The sequence below is a fragment of the Brachyistius frenatus genome, unplaced genomic scaffold, assembly GCF_029030835.1.
Source record: "Brachyistius frenatus isolate BFR_SWC_R1_liver_20210118 unplaced genomic scaffold, ASM2903083v1 Contig_11, whole genome shotgun sequence".
In the NCBI taxonomy this organism is placed as follows: domain Eukaryota; kingdom Metazoa; phylum Chordata; class Actinopteri; family Embiotocidae; genus Brachyistius; species Brachyistius frenatus.
In genome coordinates this window covers 5,285,384-5,302,524 of record NW_027210610.1, presented here as the reverse complement: position 1 = coordinate 5,302,524, position 17,141 = coordinate 5,285,384, and the positions used below count along the sequence as shown (strand labels likewise).

Sequence of the window (17,141 nt, the reverse complement as noted above, 5' to 3'; positions counted from 1 at the left end):
TTCAACTTTTCTTTTCCTTGACTAATAACAATTTATCGGGAAAAGAGAAAAAAACCTCAAATGGGACCGATTTCATGATGAGACAGATGTTTCAGTCCAACTTTAGTCTGTTTACATTTACATAAACAGTTGAATTTTTTTTTTTACTTGCACATCAGGTGACCAGCTTTTATATTGTCTACATGAAACAGCTGCTCATTTAAATTAATAGCCAAAGGAAAAATTGTAACACTTTGAACTGTCCAAAACATCTGCCAGACAAACACCGTTTTATCAAATGAGCCTCCTTCATAGTATGTTTTCTTTTCATTAGTGAGAATTGATTCCAATTACCCTGTAAATATTTAAATACTGCAGATTATATTCTGCTAAAGGCAAAGGGAAACATTCTCAAAAACAATTTTCAAGTCTGTAATTTTTGTCAGTACATTTTTATTTGAATAAAAAGTGCATTTTTAGCTAGCAATACAAGCCAGAAGGCTGAATAATGGTGTAAATATATTTACATCTTGGCTACCAGCATATACGAACCAAGCTACAATCTATCGTGTACAGAACGGACAATTTAGTAGAGGGGCGTCTTTCCGTCTCGAAATTTTGTGGTTTCAAATGTTTGTTCCATTTGTGCATTTGTTACACTGGCCAAAATGCTCCGACATCAACTTCCTCCCTTTAAAAATAGAGAAAAACAACTTTTAAAAAAAGAGTCATTGAACTCAAGATTATCCAGTGGTATTTGAGAAGACAACTGGTGCCTCTCTCTGATTGGCTCTTCATAGTCTTGGCAGGGAGATGATGAAGGATTGAGGGAAGGGAGGATGTTGATTTAACTGTGTGGCCTGTTACCTCCTTGTTAAAGCAGGAAGTGGTGGACAGGCAACCAGACCAACAGAGACATTTGATTTTTAGAGGTCAAAAGAGGTTTTCTTCTACGTGGTGGATTTCTTCTCCCATTCCTGTAAAATAAAAACAAGTTCAGGAAATGTAACCCATAATTTGTTGACAGATTTACTTCAATTATTTGTTCTTTTGACGAGTGCTTTTAGTGCATGTTCTGTAAAATATCACCTTGGCTTTCTGCAAGACTTTGCCTTTCGTGGTCAGGATGGAGGCGGGTCTGCTTTTAAGAGCAGAGGCAGAGTTGACGGGAGAAGCCGGGTCTGCTGGGACGTTGCTGTTGGAGGGTTGGAAAGATGATGAAGATGATCCTGATGATGATGACACCTGGGAAATGGTTGCTGCTTTAGGCTGAGGAAAAATGGAAAGAGATGGTTACTCTATAGTGCACGTTTCAAAGAAGATTCACACTAAAGTACTTCCATACACGCACAGGTACGCATTTAAAAAAAAATAATAATAATTTATACAGGTAAATAAAAGTTGTACATCTCTAGAAACAGACCCAGTACACTGACCGTGGTTGTGTCCTGGAGGCTGCTGTCCAGTGTGGTCCCCAGTGTAAAAGGCCCCGACTCCACTTTCTTCAGACTTTCTTTCACTTCAACCAGTTGTAGCTCCACCTCTACCCTGCGGCGCTCCCCCTCTCGACACGCCTCCTCCTTCTGCTTCAGACGGGCTTCCAGCGAGGCTTGCTGCTTGGCATCTGAGGACAACAGACAAGCTGTCAGTCGCACTCTTCAGTGTAAACTTTGTAATCTAAGCGGTCCCAAGCCACAGGTGCGATGACGTGAATGTGTACCTTGGCAGGCGCTGAGCTCCTCTTTGGTCTCCCTCTTCTCCTTCTTCAGGTTGGCCAGACTGCTCCTCACCTCCTCCCTCTCCTTCTCCAGGCGATCACGCTCATCGATGTAGCGCCGCATGTCCGCCTCGGTGCGGTTCTTGCCCAGTTTAACCTCAACAGCACCGGGACACCCTGGGAAGTAAGAGTATCATTTTAGTTCATCCATTAGTAAAAAAAAAAATTAATTTTTTTTTTTTTTTTAATATCAAGTACATTTATCAGTTTATAAGGTTAAAAGGAAAACAAAAAAAGAAACAATAATCACACAAAAAAAAAGCAAACGTATTGATCATTGCATTCTGAAGCTGTGCCTCAAACTGTAGAGGATGCAGCTCGTCACTAGAGGGAGCTGTTGTAACGTAAGATTACAGAGCAGAGAACCGATGTCAAAAAAAACTTAACAGCTACGCTCACTCACTAAAAATGAATTTATTATTTTTTTTTAAGTATTTCTGTTCACTGAAGAAGAAAAAAAAATTCCAGATACGTTTATAAATTTGGGTGTGGTGATAGTAAAACAGATGTTTGACTGGAGAACATGCTCACAATATTACACTTAGCACTGTTATACTTTCTGCCCTTTTAAGAACCCAGCAGCTGTCTGTCCTGACCTATAGTGTGTGCTTTGGGCCGCATGGGTAGTGGGCTGTGAGCAGTCTGAGTCGTTGGGCCCTTGTGGATCTGTGCCCCGGAGCTGAAGGCCTGTGGGATTCCCAGGCTGGTCCTCTTCGGGGTCTCCTGGCTTTGGGATGAGGTCTTGACTGGTTGAGCTTCCGGCCTTGGTGGAGTGGGGGTCAGAGGTCGTTCTTGTTCTGATTTGACACTAGCGGAGGTCGAACTCGTCCCGTTTACCGCAGGTGTGGACTCTGGCTCAGTGCCGCTGGCTGAAATGACCTGGAAATAATAAATCATCACAGAAATGTAAAGCCAAGATTCAAATAATTTACTTTAGTTTAATAATACATCTGTTTTTGGGATACTGAATATGTTCATCAGTAATTTAACAGTTATTTGTTCCAAATACTGACAAAATATTTCATTAAATCCTGATTATGTACCTCTTTCACTTGACAAGAGGAATCCTTCTGGTCCTCTACTGTGACCGGGGAATGTCCAGAAGTTTCTTTGGCAAGGGGGGCTTTACTGCCACTAGATGTATGGAGGAAGGAGCGCACAGGGACGAGGTCCAGGTAAATCCTGTTTTCAGTATCCTGCTCTGCCCCCGGGGGCTCCTTGGCTTCTTGTGAGCTTGTTTCGTTTTGTTCTTGGAGGTTGTTGTTCTCACAGTTTGGCAGGCTGCTCTCTTCAGCATCCTGTGACAGAGGAGTAGGAAATTAGGAGATGGAAAAAAGCCAACTAAGGTGAAAAATGAAACTGGGAATTGACAAACAATAAGGCAACTTACCTCTGGATCAGCTATAGACGCCACATCGTCGTACAGCTCATCAGAGTTTTGAGAAATGGAGGGTGGGGTGTCTATGTAGGTGTTTGGCTCTGAATACCTCCTCTGCATCAAGCTAGAGAAAGACACAAATAACGGGACTCACTTAAAGTTTTCCTTCAACATTAATACAGAGTCTCACCATTAACATTGTTCCTGCATACAGAGCAGCATCCCTTCAGTGTCTAACTTACTATAAGGAAGTCTTGGCAGCATTGACTATGCTGGAGATCCTCTCAGAGTTGACGTAGTCGTACGTCAGCTCCTCGGGGTCGGTTTTGGTCCCCGTCTGTGACAGCAAGAGGCCCAGCCAGTGACCCATGTCGGCTGATGTCTTCGCCTGGAAGGGGATGGGAGCGGAAAGGAAAGAAAGAATGTGCCCTTAGTACAAACCATTCACTTGCAACATCGTGGGTTTCAAATGGTTTATGCTGCATGCTATCCGTCACTTTGAATTAATGAAATGATTGCAACAGCATCGTTTTCCGATCTGTGTTTTACAGTGCTAAACCTTTTAAGACGTGAACCGTCTTCTCCTCAACTGAGCTACGACACTTTAAGAGGAAATGCTTCCAAGAAACAGCAGGACACAGTAAACATGTGCGGATGGCTAATAGTCTTTTATGGCTTTTATGAAATAAGCAATAATGTCCCATAAATCAGAAATGCTGTGATGTGGTAACACTTCGAGGACAGACGAGTATTCAGTGGAACTGATGCATATAAAATGGCTCATTTCAGTAACCATCCCAATAAGACACGACATGTTTACAGCCTTTTAAGCAACTTGACCAATAAAACTCTATTCAAATCTCCCCACACAATGGTTTGACACATTTCCTTACAGAAAAATAAGTGGCTTTTTTTTAATTCAGTTGTGTGTTTTGGTAAATACTTGACTGATTTTAGTTTTGTAAAATGAAAAGCAACCATAAAAAAACCTCAATGAGAAAAAAATATCAGCACATTTAATGTGTTCAGAAAGAGACCACAAGACTAAACATAAAATTCCATTGCCGATGACTAAATACGCACTGCAGCTGGGTGGTACTGGAAGACTAATGAAAAAGGGTGTAGCATTAGTCCCCAAAATCCCAGTCCATCCACACCCTTCCACACACACACTTTTACACACTCTTACGCACACAAGCAGGCAGACCACCCTCGCATATATCACATACGCCATATGTTTGATGTCAGCAGAAAGTGAGCTTAACATGAAGACATGTTTCCGTTGAGGATTCCGAGACGTAGCTGTACATCTTTCTCTGTTTGAGGAAATGCTGATGCAGTATGTGATTTTTATTATTATTATTATTTTTTTGTAGACATATTGCCTTTCCAGACGTGTTACACGTCTGCTGATACTTCAGAAGAGCATTAGAAAAGTCACAGCTGCACTGTGAGGCAAGTTCTCATTTAAGGCAAACATGAACTGAAGACAGGAAACATTCTGCATGCATGCACAACACTTCTCACGGCTAATATTCACAACTTTTTTTTTTAGCTTGTAACCACCAATTTTCCAGCCCTAACCGATTAAAACCTTAAAACCCACACTGTTGTGTTTGACATTTGGGTCAACTTTCACTTTGGTAAGGGTGTTAAAACTTCTGTGTGTCAAAGAGCATCAAACCTTTTGTTCAGCAGTTGTTGGCAAAACTTCAAAACATTTTCTCATAAATCTTCACCTACTCAAATTTGAAGACATTTAGCGAAAGAAAATCACCCGATTTGATTGTTTTTGTTGTATTATGTAGTATTGCACAGGCGGTTATCACACATCTGTTTCCATTGCGACCTTTAGTGGCCATATTAGTTATGATGGGAGCAATGGAGGAAGTCAGGTGACGTAGTGTAAACAGTTGCTGACATCCAATGGAAGTTGTAAGCTTGTATTTACAAAATGGGAAGTCGTTTGCTTGGTATGCTGGCAGTTCAAATGGTTAACTTGCGAGCGCACCGTTACTAAGCAACGACAACATGGCCGGTGTCTGGAAGCCACAGAGGCTAACAATTTAGTAAGCGGGTAACGTAATGCAGGAAATGCAAAGGCATAATGACAGAGGGGAAAGATGAGGCTATTGGGAACATTAAATTACCAAAAAAAAACCAACAAAAAAAAACTCTTTACGACTAAAATTACAATATATTATTTCATCCAACACAAAATAAACTGCCATGGCCTCTGGCATTTCTGAGAAAGTCAGCAAATACGTCACATCTCGTGAAGTTTTCAGAAATTTCGAGGTCTTTCACTTGTGAACCACATTACTTGTGTGACCTACATACGCAACTTGCGCAAGTAAGATTCTTATTTCATCCAAAACCATGATCTTTTGCTAAACCTAGACAGATAGTTGGGTGGATAAATGAAACTGCAACTGTGTCAGAACATTAACTTGGTATTTGTTATTGCTAACATGAAAATTAAGGTTTAGAGCACCTGGTACTCTTCAACAGTCATATATGCTGTTGATAACAGTAGGCCACTACTAGCCCATATATTTGCTATCTTCAATACTCATAACAGTCGGACCGGGTGGAAAAAATACTGGTTATCTACCTCTAGGTTTGCCAGCTGCATCCCATCCATGTCAATCCTGAAGGAGTAGTGGTGCTCTGGGCTGGGATCGGGCAAAACACTGCAGCCCTCCAAGGTCACAGCTGGCTGGCTCACTTTGTTCTTGCCCTTGTCTTGGTAAAACCACAGCTGCCCGTTCTTTATAAGACACCAGCAGGTCCGCCACTGACTGTTCACCAGCACGCTGAGGTAGCCTGACAGAGGATGGGGGGGCGGCGAGAGAACTTAATCACGAGGTACCCGTTTCTCTTTCTCGGAACTAACACCGTACGTAATTGCTCGACAAGGCAGAGAAACAAGAGTATTTACATTTCACACAATACAATGCGAGATGGTTTTATGGCCATTAGACTCCACAAATGTCAATCTGTGTTTGTTTAATGTCACTATCCTACTGATTCCAATTGTTGTGGTATCAAAACAAACTATTATTGACAGCTATGAGGCTAAGAGTGTCAAAAGTTTTGTCTAGATTGAGTGTAAATTGTTGAGGACCATAGCCAGGCAAATACTATCCTGCATCCACTAAAAGGAAAGATGTCTGACATGCAAAGCAGATTCGCGCCTACCTGAGGTGTTGACACATTTCACTGGGCTCTCCAGTGTGGAGGGTTTTTTCTTGCCAATGTTCATAAGGTTGCTGAACTTCAAACCTGCACTGTATTTCTTCTTCACTGTGGAGGGAGAACAAATTGTGACGAGTTTAACAACATTTTTTCTGTATATTTTGATCTCAAATCCCAGCGCCAACAGCTGAAAAAATACATTATGGATGACTCACCATCTTTGTTTTCTGGAGTTTCAGCGTGGCTGTCTGTGCTGCTGCCGCTCTCTGAAGCCACCGAGTATCTCTCACTCAGCTCCCCCTGTGAGTTCACAGCTACATTTTAGTCATTTTGAAAAGCACATTTCTGAAAAATACAGATGATGCCACAATTTGAAAGAACAAAAACTTACCAAAAGCCGGATGTCTGATCACAGGACAGGGAAATCAACAGACAGAGGTTTGAAATAAGCATACCTTAGTGCAAATAAGCCTCGGGGAGTCTGAGTGTTGGGGGTCACAGTTTTCAGCTGGCTTGGGACTGATCTCTTGAATAACCTAATGAGCAAAAAAAGATGTATGCCATTAATAAATCCTTATAAAAAAATGTTTTTTTTTTTTTTTTTAAAAATCGAAGGATTCGTTTAAAACAGAAAACCACTGAATTTGTCACCTTTAACCACTGCTCAGTCTGTTCTTTGCTCTGCAGTCCCAGCACAATGGCCTCCCCTACTACTGGACTAATCTTCAGCTTGTGCTCTTTTCTCTTTAGCTGCTTTTCTTTGTAGACCACACTGCAGCCCAGCAGACTCACATCCAGCAGAGGCGCCTGCTCCTTGGAGCTCTTATAGCACTAAAAGAGGAAGAGAAAGCACGTTAGTTTGTAATTGACCCAGGGCTGATGAAACGGTGAAACATGTACTGTACTGTAGGACAGCCACTTTGTGGTAGTGTGTGGTATCTTTAGCATTAATTACATAACAAACACGAGCTGTACAGAAGCTAAAAAGCCAAATCTATTCAACCTGTCCGTGTCCATTTAAAATGTGTTATTTGATATTCATTCCCAAACAACAAGTAACAGTTTAAGAGGAATTGACATGCTGTAATTAGCTTATTTTCTGGCAAATAGCTGTTTAACTGGCCTGACTATCGCTCTCAGCTTCAGTCTCCACTGTGTTTATAGTCTGGAAACCCTGTCTGCATTAAGGTCTGTTCAGCCACTTTGAAGGGCGGACCAATCACAGACAAGTGGGCGTGGCTAAGTGCAATGACAATCCAGTTGTGGAATGTGCAATGAAGCGTTGCCAGACTGAGATATTCACAGGGAACTCTGATTCCCACTAAAAACTTTTTTTTTTTACCCACCTGCAGGCGGTGGTCTTTAATGACACACAGCTGTTTGGCCCACTGGCCAAGCCACTTCTTCCTCCATAGGAAGGCACAGATGCGAGCGTCCTTCATCAGCTCAATAGACGCCTCTGCTGATGGCCACTGGTGCTGCGCTGATGGTGACTTCCCTCGGGTCACTTCCTCCTCGTCGTACGACTCGTAGGAACTGCTAACTGCCTCTCCATCGTCTGAGAAACAAAAATCAGAGATGAAAATTACAACACGGTGAGGGTCACAAAAAAAAAAAAAAAAATGATATGGCATGAAAAGTACAGATTCAGAGAGATGGATCTGTGGGATGAGTCTGAGGGAGGAAATGAGGTTAATGTCTGATTTCTTGATCTGGATGACTTTCTTGAATGGAAATGGGATTTCCTCACAACACTCAAGCAATCAAGCAAATACACACTTGTCAGGTGGAGGTGACCAAGAAAAAGATGGCAGGTTTTGCAAAAGGAAAAAAATAATAAATTCAGGAAGTTGATCGGATGAGGCGGATTAATGATGGTGGTCCGGACTTGAAATTGTTTCTTTACATGCATGCTGTAGCATGCTGGACAATGAGCGCTTTGGGACATGCCGATTTCATGCCTCAAACAACTGCGGACATGCCACACACAGACACACAAATCCTAGCTACCCCCGGTGATCACAGCATAGACCACATTGTCAGAGCTGTGCACTCGCATCCAGGGCCCTGAGAGGAGGCCAAAACAGTCCAGGTCTGCACAGCATCCAAGGAAACAGGAAGAAGAGGAAGGAGAACAACAAAGTGGCAAAATTGGAAAGCCTTTAAGAATACTAGTTGAATGTAAAAAAAAAGAAAAGAAAAAAAAAACTTCACAAAACAATCTCGGCAACATTCTCCAAATTACATGAAGGAAAACCTGTGACTGGTCTTCCGGTTGTTGAAAAATGATATATGAAGTTTGGCCTGATCAACAAGTATCACACTTTGCAAAGCATATGACATCAGCATAAACAATTCTATACCTGAAGCATTTTTAGCATTCAGCACCGAACAAAAAGTCAACGTTGAGCCTTGAAAGTCACATGTTTAACCGCAGCCCAACACGTAAACAACCCGACTGCACCATTACAGTAAACAAAACCTTGAAATAGAAATTGGTCATGATCTCTCAGTGCTCGCTAATTATAGTGTACGCCTTATGAAGCCGCTTTCTCAGTGTTTTTATGAGGCTATGTTTAACAGCTCAAGCTCAAACATTAAGGTGTGCTTGAGAACAACAAACCCGACAAAGCAGATAACTGTGATGAAATGTCTACAATTCAAACAGCTGACTGGGTTAGATTGGAACACACAATTCCACACGGCAATATGCGAGTGAGTGTACTTTTTCAAGTGTTCCAACGTTTACTGGTATTTTACTTGATGGGGAGCTACAAAAAGGTATTTTTTATTTTTTTTTATCTATTTCCATGATGATGTGTAGAAAACACTCACCCAAACATGAGGAAGTGCTCCTCGTGGGGATGCTTCCTAAACAACTCTAGTGTACATCTCATTAACATCATGCTTTCTCTCTCCAATAGTTTTTGCTTATTGTTTGTTGCCCCCCGTACAGTTTCCCTAACTCGCATAGTTTCTTCGCCTTCTCTTGCAGATGTCCCCGTCCCCGGGGCTGATTGTCTCTGGGCTGTGATTACTGGCCCCATTAACCGTTCATGGTGTTGGATCTCTGTAGTGTCCTGTAGTGCCCACCTCTGAGCCTGGTTTGGTCGGAGTTTTTTTTTTTTTTTCTGCTAAAAGGGAGGTGTTTTTTTTTTCCTCCCAACCACTCCGGGGGGAATTTTTTTAATCATTGGGTTTCTCTGTATAATATTGTAAAGTTCTGTTGTAAGGAATTTACTATGTTAGGTGCCCTGAAATAACCTGTTGTGTTGCGATTTGGTGCTATATAAATAATAATTGAATTGAATCGAATAGATTTTCTTGGCAGCAAGAATACTGATTAATACTGGCCCTGATAGTAAAGGATTTAATCTGACAATTATTTAGCTGGGCTTGTGGACAAGAAGATATGTAATATTGAACCAGAGAACTTACCATTTACAGTTTCCTCATAGGGCTGAGCCTCTTCATAGTAACTCTCTGAGGTGTCTAAACAGGCTGGAGCTGGAGCTGGAGCTATGGACAGGGGGAACGGCTCCCGACCAACCACACCCTGACAGATGAGACACAATCGGGGAAAAGAGGAGGGGGTTTCAAATGTGAAGGTGTCATATTCAATTTTTTTTTTATATAAAACTTTATTATAAACTAAAAGACAAAAATATTGGATAGGAAAAAAAAAAAGTCTGTTAATTTAATTTCTTTCTTCATAGAAGTATGATCAATCAATGGCCTGTAGAGGAAACGCACAGGTTAACAGCAACAACAACACACACACACACACACACACACACACACACACACACACACACACACACACACACACACACACACACACACACACACACACACACACACACACACACTATTAACATGTGTTGTTCCCGCAGGCTGAACGTGGTTAATCGAGCTGTCACCTCAGGAGTAAGTGGGGAATTCCTCATGTAACCAATCCTCGTCTGACCGAGTGCACTAGAGAGTAACATGTTTGCCTTTTCGGGGAGGAGTGCGTGTGTGTGTGTGTGTGGGCATGGAAAAGAGTTGGGCTGGGTGTGTGTGTGTGTGTGTGTGTGTGTGTGTGTGTGTGGTGGGTGTGGGTGTGGGTGTGGGTGTGTGTGCGGGCCCAGAGGCTTCCTTGAAATCAATGAGCAGTCTGACTTCACTTCCGTCTTCCTTCTCATTTACTGTGTGGTCTGTCTGCCCCGTCCTTAATACTCAGCTAAAACCATTAAATCAGCAACATGATCCAGAGTACATTTTGAAGAAAATATGTCATGACAGGAGTTTATTATTATTATTATTATTATTATTATGATTATGATTTTCTTCAAGATGTTAAGTTGTGAATGTCAAAGAATTTTTCTAAACACATTTTTAAACTCAACAAATTGTAATTAAACTGAGTGAGTCAAATTTAAGGAGACAGTATTCCTCCAAAAACAACCCCATTGGTGTGTCATGCATGGAGCTCATTTCAACCCACACTTATAGGTGTCTCATCATCAAATGACCTTGAACCTTGTGTAAAATGCCACATCCTCCTAACACCTCCTGTGTGTTGAGATTATGTAAGGAAATAGAGTGTCAGTGAACAAAAGAAGTTACACAGAACAGATGACATCATTTGATGTGAGTTTTTCTTTGTTAGGAGGTGGATAGTCTGAAACCAAGGTAGACTTAGGTGTTGTTTGCTCGTAGTTTTCAACCACAGTCTCAACCACAAACTGCATTAGTTTTTTTCAAGACAACAAAGTCTCAAAACTTGAAGGAAGCAAAAACTTTGATGCACAACACTGTTCAAGTCATCATTTTAACACAAACCATTATCTTCTCTGACATTATCTACGTGTTTATTATGCCAAACCCTAACTAGGAGCCCTAATTTAGGAAACACTCCACTGGTTTGTATTTAAGGGGAGGAACAAACAACTTTTATGGTATTATGGGCTGGAGGACTTGTTAAATTTACAAATACCAAAGGTCATTTGTCAGCATTCAGTTCATGTTATAAGTAATACACAATATACTTATATAAATAAATTAGAGATGCAGTGTGTGCATTGGACAATGACCTTTGTATGACAAAATATATTGTAAGCAAGTAAACTAAAGTTTGTGTTTCATCTTGCACTGACACATCTGGTAATTACCCTTCTGAGCATCCTGCAGAACTTCTGGAGAAAACCGAGTGAGTAACACTGGCCAAGTATGAAATTATTGAAAAGATATAGTCACACCTTTTCTGCAGATACAAGCAGATCTTTTTCTTTGGAACTGAGAAATCACACAGTGGCTATTTTGTAACCAATCACAGATTTATGTGTCTCTTAATCATACACAAGCTGCGTGGGATCACCTGTCTTCTTACCAGTAAACAGTTTACATGTGGAATTACTTCATCAGGGCTTAATTTTTCGGGCGCTGAAAGTTCACTTTCTGTCTCGTACTCAAAACCTCCCACCAGTTGCAATGTCTTCCATCTCCGCAAACTGTGCCCACAAGTCTCAAGTTATCAGGTCTCTACAGTGACAAGCAGAAGAGATATGCAAGTTTGGTTTTGGTACAATGTGGAAATAAAATGACATAACAGCTGAAAAATTTCAGAAGCTGTCAGCGAAGTTGACATCAGTGTATCCAATCTTTTATCCCGAAGCAAAGGGAGGGATGATGGAGATAGACGTCCATAGAGGGAGGATTCTTCTGAGGCCACAGAAAGACATAGAGGAAATGACACTCATCCCTAAAGGTTGTGATGTAAAAGCATCTCAAATACTATGTTTATGTGGCAAAAAGGCAAAACAAAAATTTGGGATAAATCACCCGAGGATACAGCTCATATTGATGTTGTAGGAATTTATGGAGTTCCAAGGTGAACAAAATAAAATCCTTCAACGTGAGAGGAATGACAAAAAAGTGATGTTTCCTCCCACAAATGATCTGCACTCCTTATTTTTGACTTAATTTTCTGGAAAACATTATCTACAAGATTACAAGCATAAGGAATACAAGTCGCATGCAAAGTAGCCTGATATACTATCCAGACTGCTAAAAGTATCTCATTAGATCAGAGTTTGACTACTTAGTTTTCTTTCAGTACAGCACAAGCTGTTCCTGTAATACAAGTCTGAAATTGACTACAGAAGTTTGATCACGTTTGATGGGTAAAAGCGTTGACTCTGTATAGAAAATTGAAGAGAGAGGCAGTAATAAATTGTGTTTGGTGGTTACAAAACCGTGTGGTGGGTCTTATGACGTTATAGATTTAAAAGAGCAGTTACTGAGATTTACAGGCCAAGAAAAAAAATGAAAAACAAATCATGTTTATCTGTTTGTACAAAAATCACAAAATCAGGATTTCTGATGTGGGCTGTCAGAGACAGTCGCAGTGACTCCCAGTAAACAGGGAATTCCCTGTTTGTGAGCTTTTCCCACCATATCACATTCCCAGTAATACGTAGCACATGCGGTAAACCGTCATGATAACTGGCATCATGTCACGGTCCGCACACAGTCACAGTGACGAAGACTTGTTTGTGTGATTAGCCCGCACATGCCAGAACATGAAGGAGAGGATGGAGAGAAGTGGGTGGGACAGACATGTTATCACTGCAGTTCAACGAGGGTAACATTGGTTTTCATTATGGAGCTGATGAAGATTTTTTTATCATGCAACTGTGTGTGTAACATCTTCAAAATGATGCAATGTCGAGTAAATATTGAAAAAAAACAACTAGTTTTGAGGTGAAACTTATGTCACTTAATAATCATCAACACAGGTGGAACTAACACCGTAAGCAGTTGGACAATGACATGAATAACATGGATTATGACAGTTTCTTATAAAAGTTTGCATTTGATATATGGTAATATAGGTGTTTGTTTTCTGTATCGTATTTGATCTCTGTTGAGATTATATGATCCCAAGAGTAAGACAGATTTCTACAAAGTTTCAAGAGTTGAAGAATTTAGTGAGAAAAAACAATTCTTGTAAAAAAGTGATTCTTGTCTCACACACACACACACACACACACACACACACACACACACACACACACACACACACACACACACACACACACACACACACACACACACACACACACACACACACACAACAGTGGTAACAGTGTAAACTGCTCCATAGTGAAAGAAAACAGCAGTTAAGGCATCTGTTATTAATTAAAACAAAAAGTCAGGCATTCCAGAGCAGCAGCAACCCCCCCGAACACCCACCCACCGTTATCTCTAGCTTTTCTCTTTTTCTCTTTCCATTTCATTCATTTCCCAAAAACAACTTGTTGTTTGGGTCAAGGCTATTTCACAGAAAAGCTGGACTGATGAGAAAGAGAAGGAAAGGGGACATGCCAGGTATGTGTATCTTTATCTCCCAGAAGACTTTGCAAACCCCCCCCTCCAACCTCCACCCTCTTCAATAGCCCTTTCCTTTCAATTCTCTCTCACACACACACACACACCCTCACCACAGAAACATCGACTAGAAGGAATGGATTGAGGAGGCAGAACATAAATAACAAACCGGTTTGGAGGGGGGGAGGGGAGAGGGGGTACTGGTGTGGTGGTGGGGCTGTGAGTGAAGAGTGGGAAAAAGAGCTCAAGAAACGAACTGTCAGAGGAACATGGAAAATCCCTGGTTCCCATGCCAAGAATCCGGTGCGGCGAAAACACACACACACACACACACACACACACACACACACACACACACACACACACACACACACACACACACACACACACACACACACACACACACACACACACACACACACACACACACACACACACACAGTGTATCTGGAAGCCTGCTGGGAGCTCAGAGCAGAGGAGAAGGTAGTGATAAAAAAAAAAATTATCAGTGCCGCTCAGCTTTGGAAAGCAAGATTCAGGAGAAGTCTGTAGCCCTGTTTTATCTCTCAATGACTTGTTACGTAGTATTTTTTGTTTATATATTCTTAAGCTAAAGTAGCATGAGTTAAAATGGAAAAAAGGAAGCACATGTCAGCAGTGTGCCAGGAGCAGAAAGAGAAAACAAAATATTCACATGACTCTGACAGTGCACGTACTGTATTTGTTTTTGTATTTTGCCTTCTTGGGAACACTTTGACCTCCTCTAAACCCTTCATGGTTTTGGTTCTAGATTTTTCCTCAATTTGTATAATAAACTTTGACAACATATAACTAGCTATTTAAAAACGAGCTGGATTTAAAGGGGTAATGTAATCATGAATAATTCAGCAAAGATCTACATGAGCCAATCGTATTGCGGTGATGGTAATGAACAGTTGCCGGCAGCCACATTACCGCTCACAGTGCGAGTCAACAGTTTCCCTTTTCCTGCCTGACGCTCGCAAGTGGCACAGCTGCTATCTATAGTCCCAACTCTATTTTCAGACCATGCAGACTGACCGCAATGGAACTCGCACAAACCTTCATTTACCGAGCAGTCCTGGGAGAAAAATGGCTGATCTACACTCAAGTCACACACTGAATAATCACTTGAAGGCCTGTTTTAGGAAGAAAGGAGATCCCGGTTTTAGAGATCATGGAAGTGCCTGAAGGCCTGGGAATCAACCGGGATATTCATGCCGAGAATGCGACCCTTGATCTGGAGGACAGACAGTACCAGACGGGCTGTGTGAGAGTGAGGGTGGAGGAGAGCTGGTTCACTGTGGAGCGGGCGTTTCTTGTGAAGCACAGCGACTATTTCCGCGCTCTCTTTCACTCCGGGATGACAGAAAGTCTGCAGGACGAGCTCTACCTGCAGGGAGGAGTACATGCAAGGGGTTTCCTGATTGCACTGGCTGTCTGCAGGGGAGAGATTCCCGCCATCAGCGACCCGGATGAGTTCGTAGAAGTTGTAGAGTGTGCTGCTTTTTTACAGGTTGCATGTTTGGTCCGACATCTTTGCGACATTATTGACTCAAACAACTGCCTCCTGCTTTACCATGCAGCCTCCATCTTTGGGGTGCATGCACTGGTTCAGAGTGCAGCTCTCTTTCTTTGTGACGCTTTTGATGACCTCAAAGAAGCAGCAGAGAGTACAATCCCTGAAGAGCTGCTACAATATTCTCAAACATTGTCTCCTACTTCTTATATCGCTATAGGTACCCACTCTCCTTCAATGGAGCTGCTACAGGACTCCTTCAGAGTTGTTTGCTATCTCGATGAAAAAGCGGGAGAGTGGAAGCATCTGACAAACCTCCCAACTCTTTGCAGCACCTCCGTGGCAGGCGTGGCAGTACTCGACAATCGATTGTATATTGTTGGGGGAGTCTACGGTTATGGTAAGGACACAGTGGACAGTAGCTTCTGCTACAACCCTGAGACAGGGGTTTGGACTACTCTCCCAGGTCCCCAGCAGCCAAGATATGATTTCACCCTGCTTGGATATGAGGGCCAACTCTATGCCGTCGGTGGAGAGGTCCAAAAAAAACCAATTTCCACTGCAGAGCGGTATAACACTGCAAAAGGAGAGTGGACATTTATACATCATGCACCAAGACCCGTTGCATCTGCAGCCTGTGCTGTGGCGCGACGACGGATGTTTGTTTGCTTCTGGAAACCTCCAGACACCACAGACATCTACGAGTACATACCAGTGAAAGATGAGTGGATTCTTGCCACCACAATGATCAGACCTCAAAGCTACGGCCACTGTATGGTATCCCACAGGGACAATTTGTACGTGATGCGCAACGGGGCTTGCGATGATTTCCTGCGCTGCCGGATGGACTGCTACAATATCACAACGGGCCAGTGGACAGCCATGCCCGGGGACTACATCAACAGCAAGGGGGCGCTGTTCACTGCAATGATAAGGGCGGACTCTGTGTTCACCGTGAAACACATGTTAACTCTTGAATACACCGTCACTGGAGATGTATGGAAGCCCCGCAGGCAGATGAAGGGGTTTCCAAAGAGTGGTTCACTGTGGACGTGTTTACTCAGGCTCCCCAAGACGGGACCAGTTACACCACGAGTGGATGCAGAAGGGAAGGAAGAAGAAATGTCTTTGCCAGACGCATCTGAGGGATTTGAGGAAGCTATACTGCACCTATAAAACTAGAGCGCAACTGAGAAACAATGCCATGTTTCTTTTAGAGTGTCTTTGTGTATACCTCCCCCCCCCACACACACACACCCACACACACACACACACACACACACACACACACACACACACACACACACACACACACACACACACACACACACACACACACACACACACACACACACACACACACACACACGTGCTGACACTAAGCATTTGCTCTGATTAGCAACAGCTGCTACTGTAGTTTATATTGGGGAGGCCATGTGTGTGTGTGTGTGTGTGTGTGTGTGTGTGTGTGTGTGTGTGTGTGTGTGTGTGTGTGTGTGTGTGTGTGTGTGTGTCTGTGTGTGTGTGTGCATGTGTGAAGTTCAAAGGCACTGACGGGATGTTCGAAACCTCTCATTCTCTGCTTTTTTTTTTTTTCCTGAAGTCACACTGGGCCAATTCAGGAGCCACCGGGCTCTCAGTCAACATAAAACACACCGCAGCTCTCTCACACACTCCTGAGCGATCACGTCTGCAGCCTTGTTAAATACCTGTTTCGGTGGGAAAACACATTTCACGAAGCCTCAGGCTTGTGACTCTGAGGGTTGTGGGAAATGTTTTTGGCTCGCCTGGCCACAGACTGCATTTGTTTTAGGATATGAAAAGCCAAAGGAATTCTGTTTCAATATGTGACATCAACCCATTGTACTTTTATTTTCAACACCGAAGGTGTCAGTGACGGT

At 42.4% G+C, this 17,141-nt stretch overlaps 2 protein-coding genes across 3 annotated transcripts in view; one reads left to right on the top strand and one right to left on the bottom strand.

Moving 5' to 3' along the window:
• Positions 1–415: 415 nt before the first annotated feature.
• The window catches only part of afap1l2 (actin filament associated protein 1-like 2), a 39,392-nt gene continuing 22,666 nt past the window's right edge, over positions 416–17,141 (bottom strand). Inside the window, exons 5-20 of one of the 2 annotated variants that reach the window (XM_069691707.1) lie at positions 9,771–9,888; positions 8,343–8,426; positions 7,679–7,890; positions 6,984–7,163; positions 6,788–6,868; positions 6,548–6,632; positions 6,336–6,440; positions 5,749–5,960; positions 3,377–3,522; positions 3,147–3,258; positions 2,800–3,054; positions 2,353–2,635; positions 1,700–1,873; positions 1,416–1,603; positions 1,069–1,248; positions 416–956 (exon numbers count right to left, since the gene is read on the bottom strand). In XM_069691707.1, the coding sequence (XP_069547808.1) occupies positions 930–956; positions 1,069–1,248; positions 1,416–1,603; positions 1,700–1,873; positions 2,353–2,635; positions 2,800–3,054; positions 3,147–3,258; positions 3,377–3,522; positions 5,749–5,960; positions 6,336–6,440; positions 6,548–6,632; positions 6,788–6,868; positions 6,984–7,163; positions 7,679–7,890; positions 8,343–8,426; positions 9,771–9,888 (2,442 nt within the window). In that variant the 3' untranslated portion in view covers positions 416–929. The remainder of the gene's footprint in view (positions 957–1,068; positions 1,249–1,415; positions 1,604–1,699; positions 1,874–2,352; positions 2,636–2,799; positions 3,055–3,146; positions 3,259–3,376; positions 3,523–5,748; positions 5,961–6,335; positions 6,441–6,547; positions 6,633–6,787; positions 6,869–6,983; positions 7,164–7,678; positions 7,891–8,342; positions 8,427–9,770; positions 9,889–17,141) is intronic. The other variant, XM_069691708.1, reaches the window with a different exon arrangement.
• On the top strand, positions 14,725–16,608 carry LOC138617053 (kelch repeat and BTB domain-containing protein 13). Its single transcript, XM_069691709.1, has one exon. The coding sequence runs from the start codon at positions 14,899–14,901 to the stop codon at positions 16,414–16,416; it is 1,518 nt and encodes a 505-aa protein (XP_069547810.1). The 5' UTR covers positions 14,725–14,898; the 3' UTR covers positions 16,417–16,608.

Coding starts and splice junctions, on each gene's coding strand:
- LOC138617053 (XM_069691709.1), top strand. CDS start 14,899: ATGGAAGTGCCTGAAGGCCTGGGAATCAACCGGGATATTCATGCCGAG.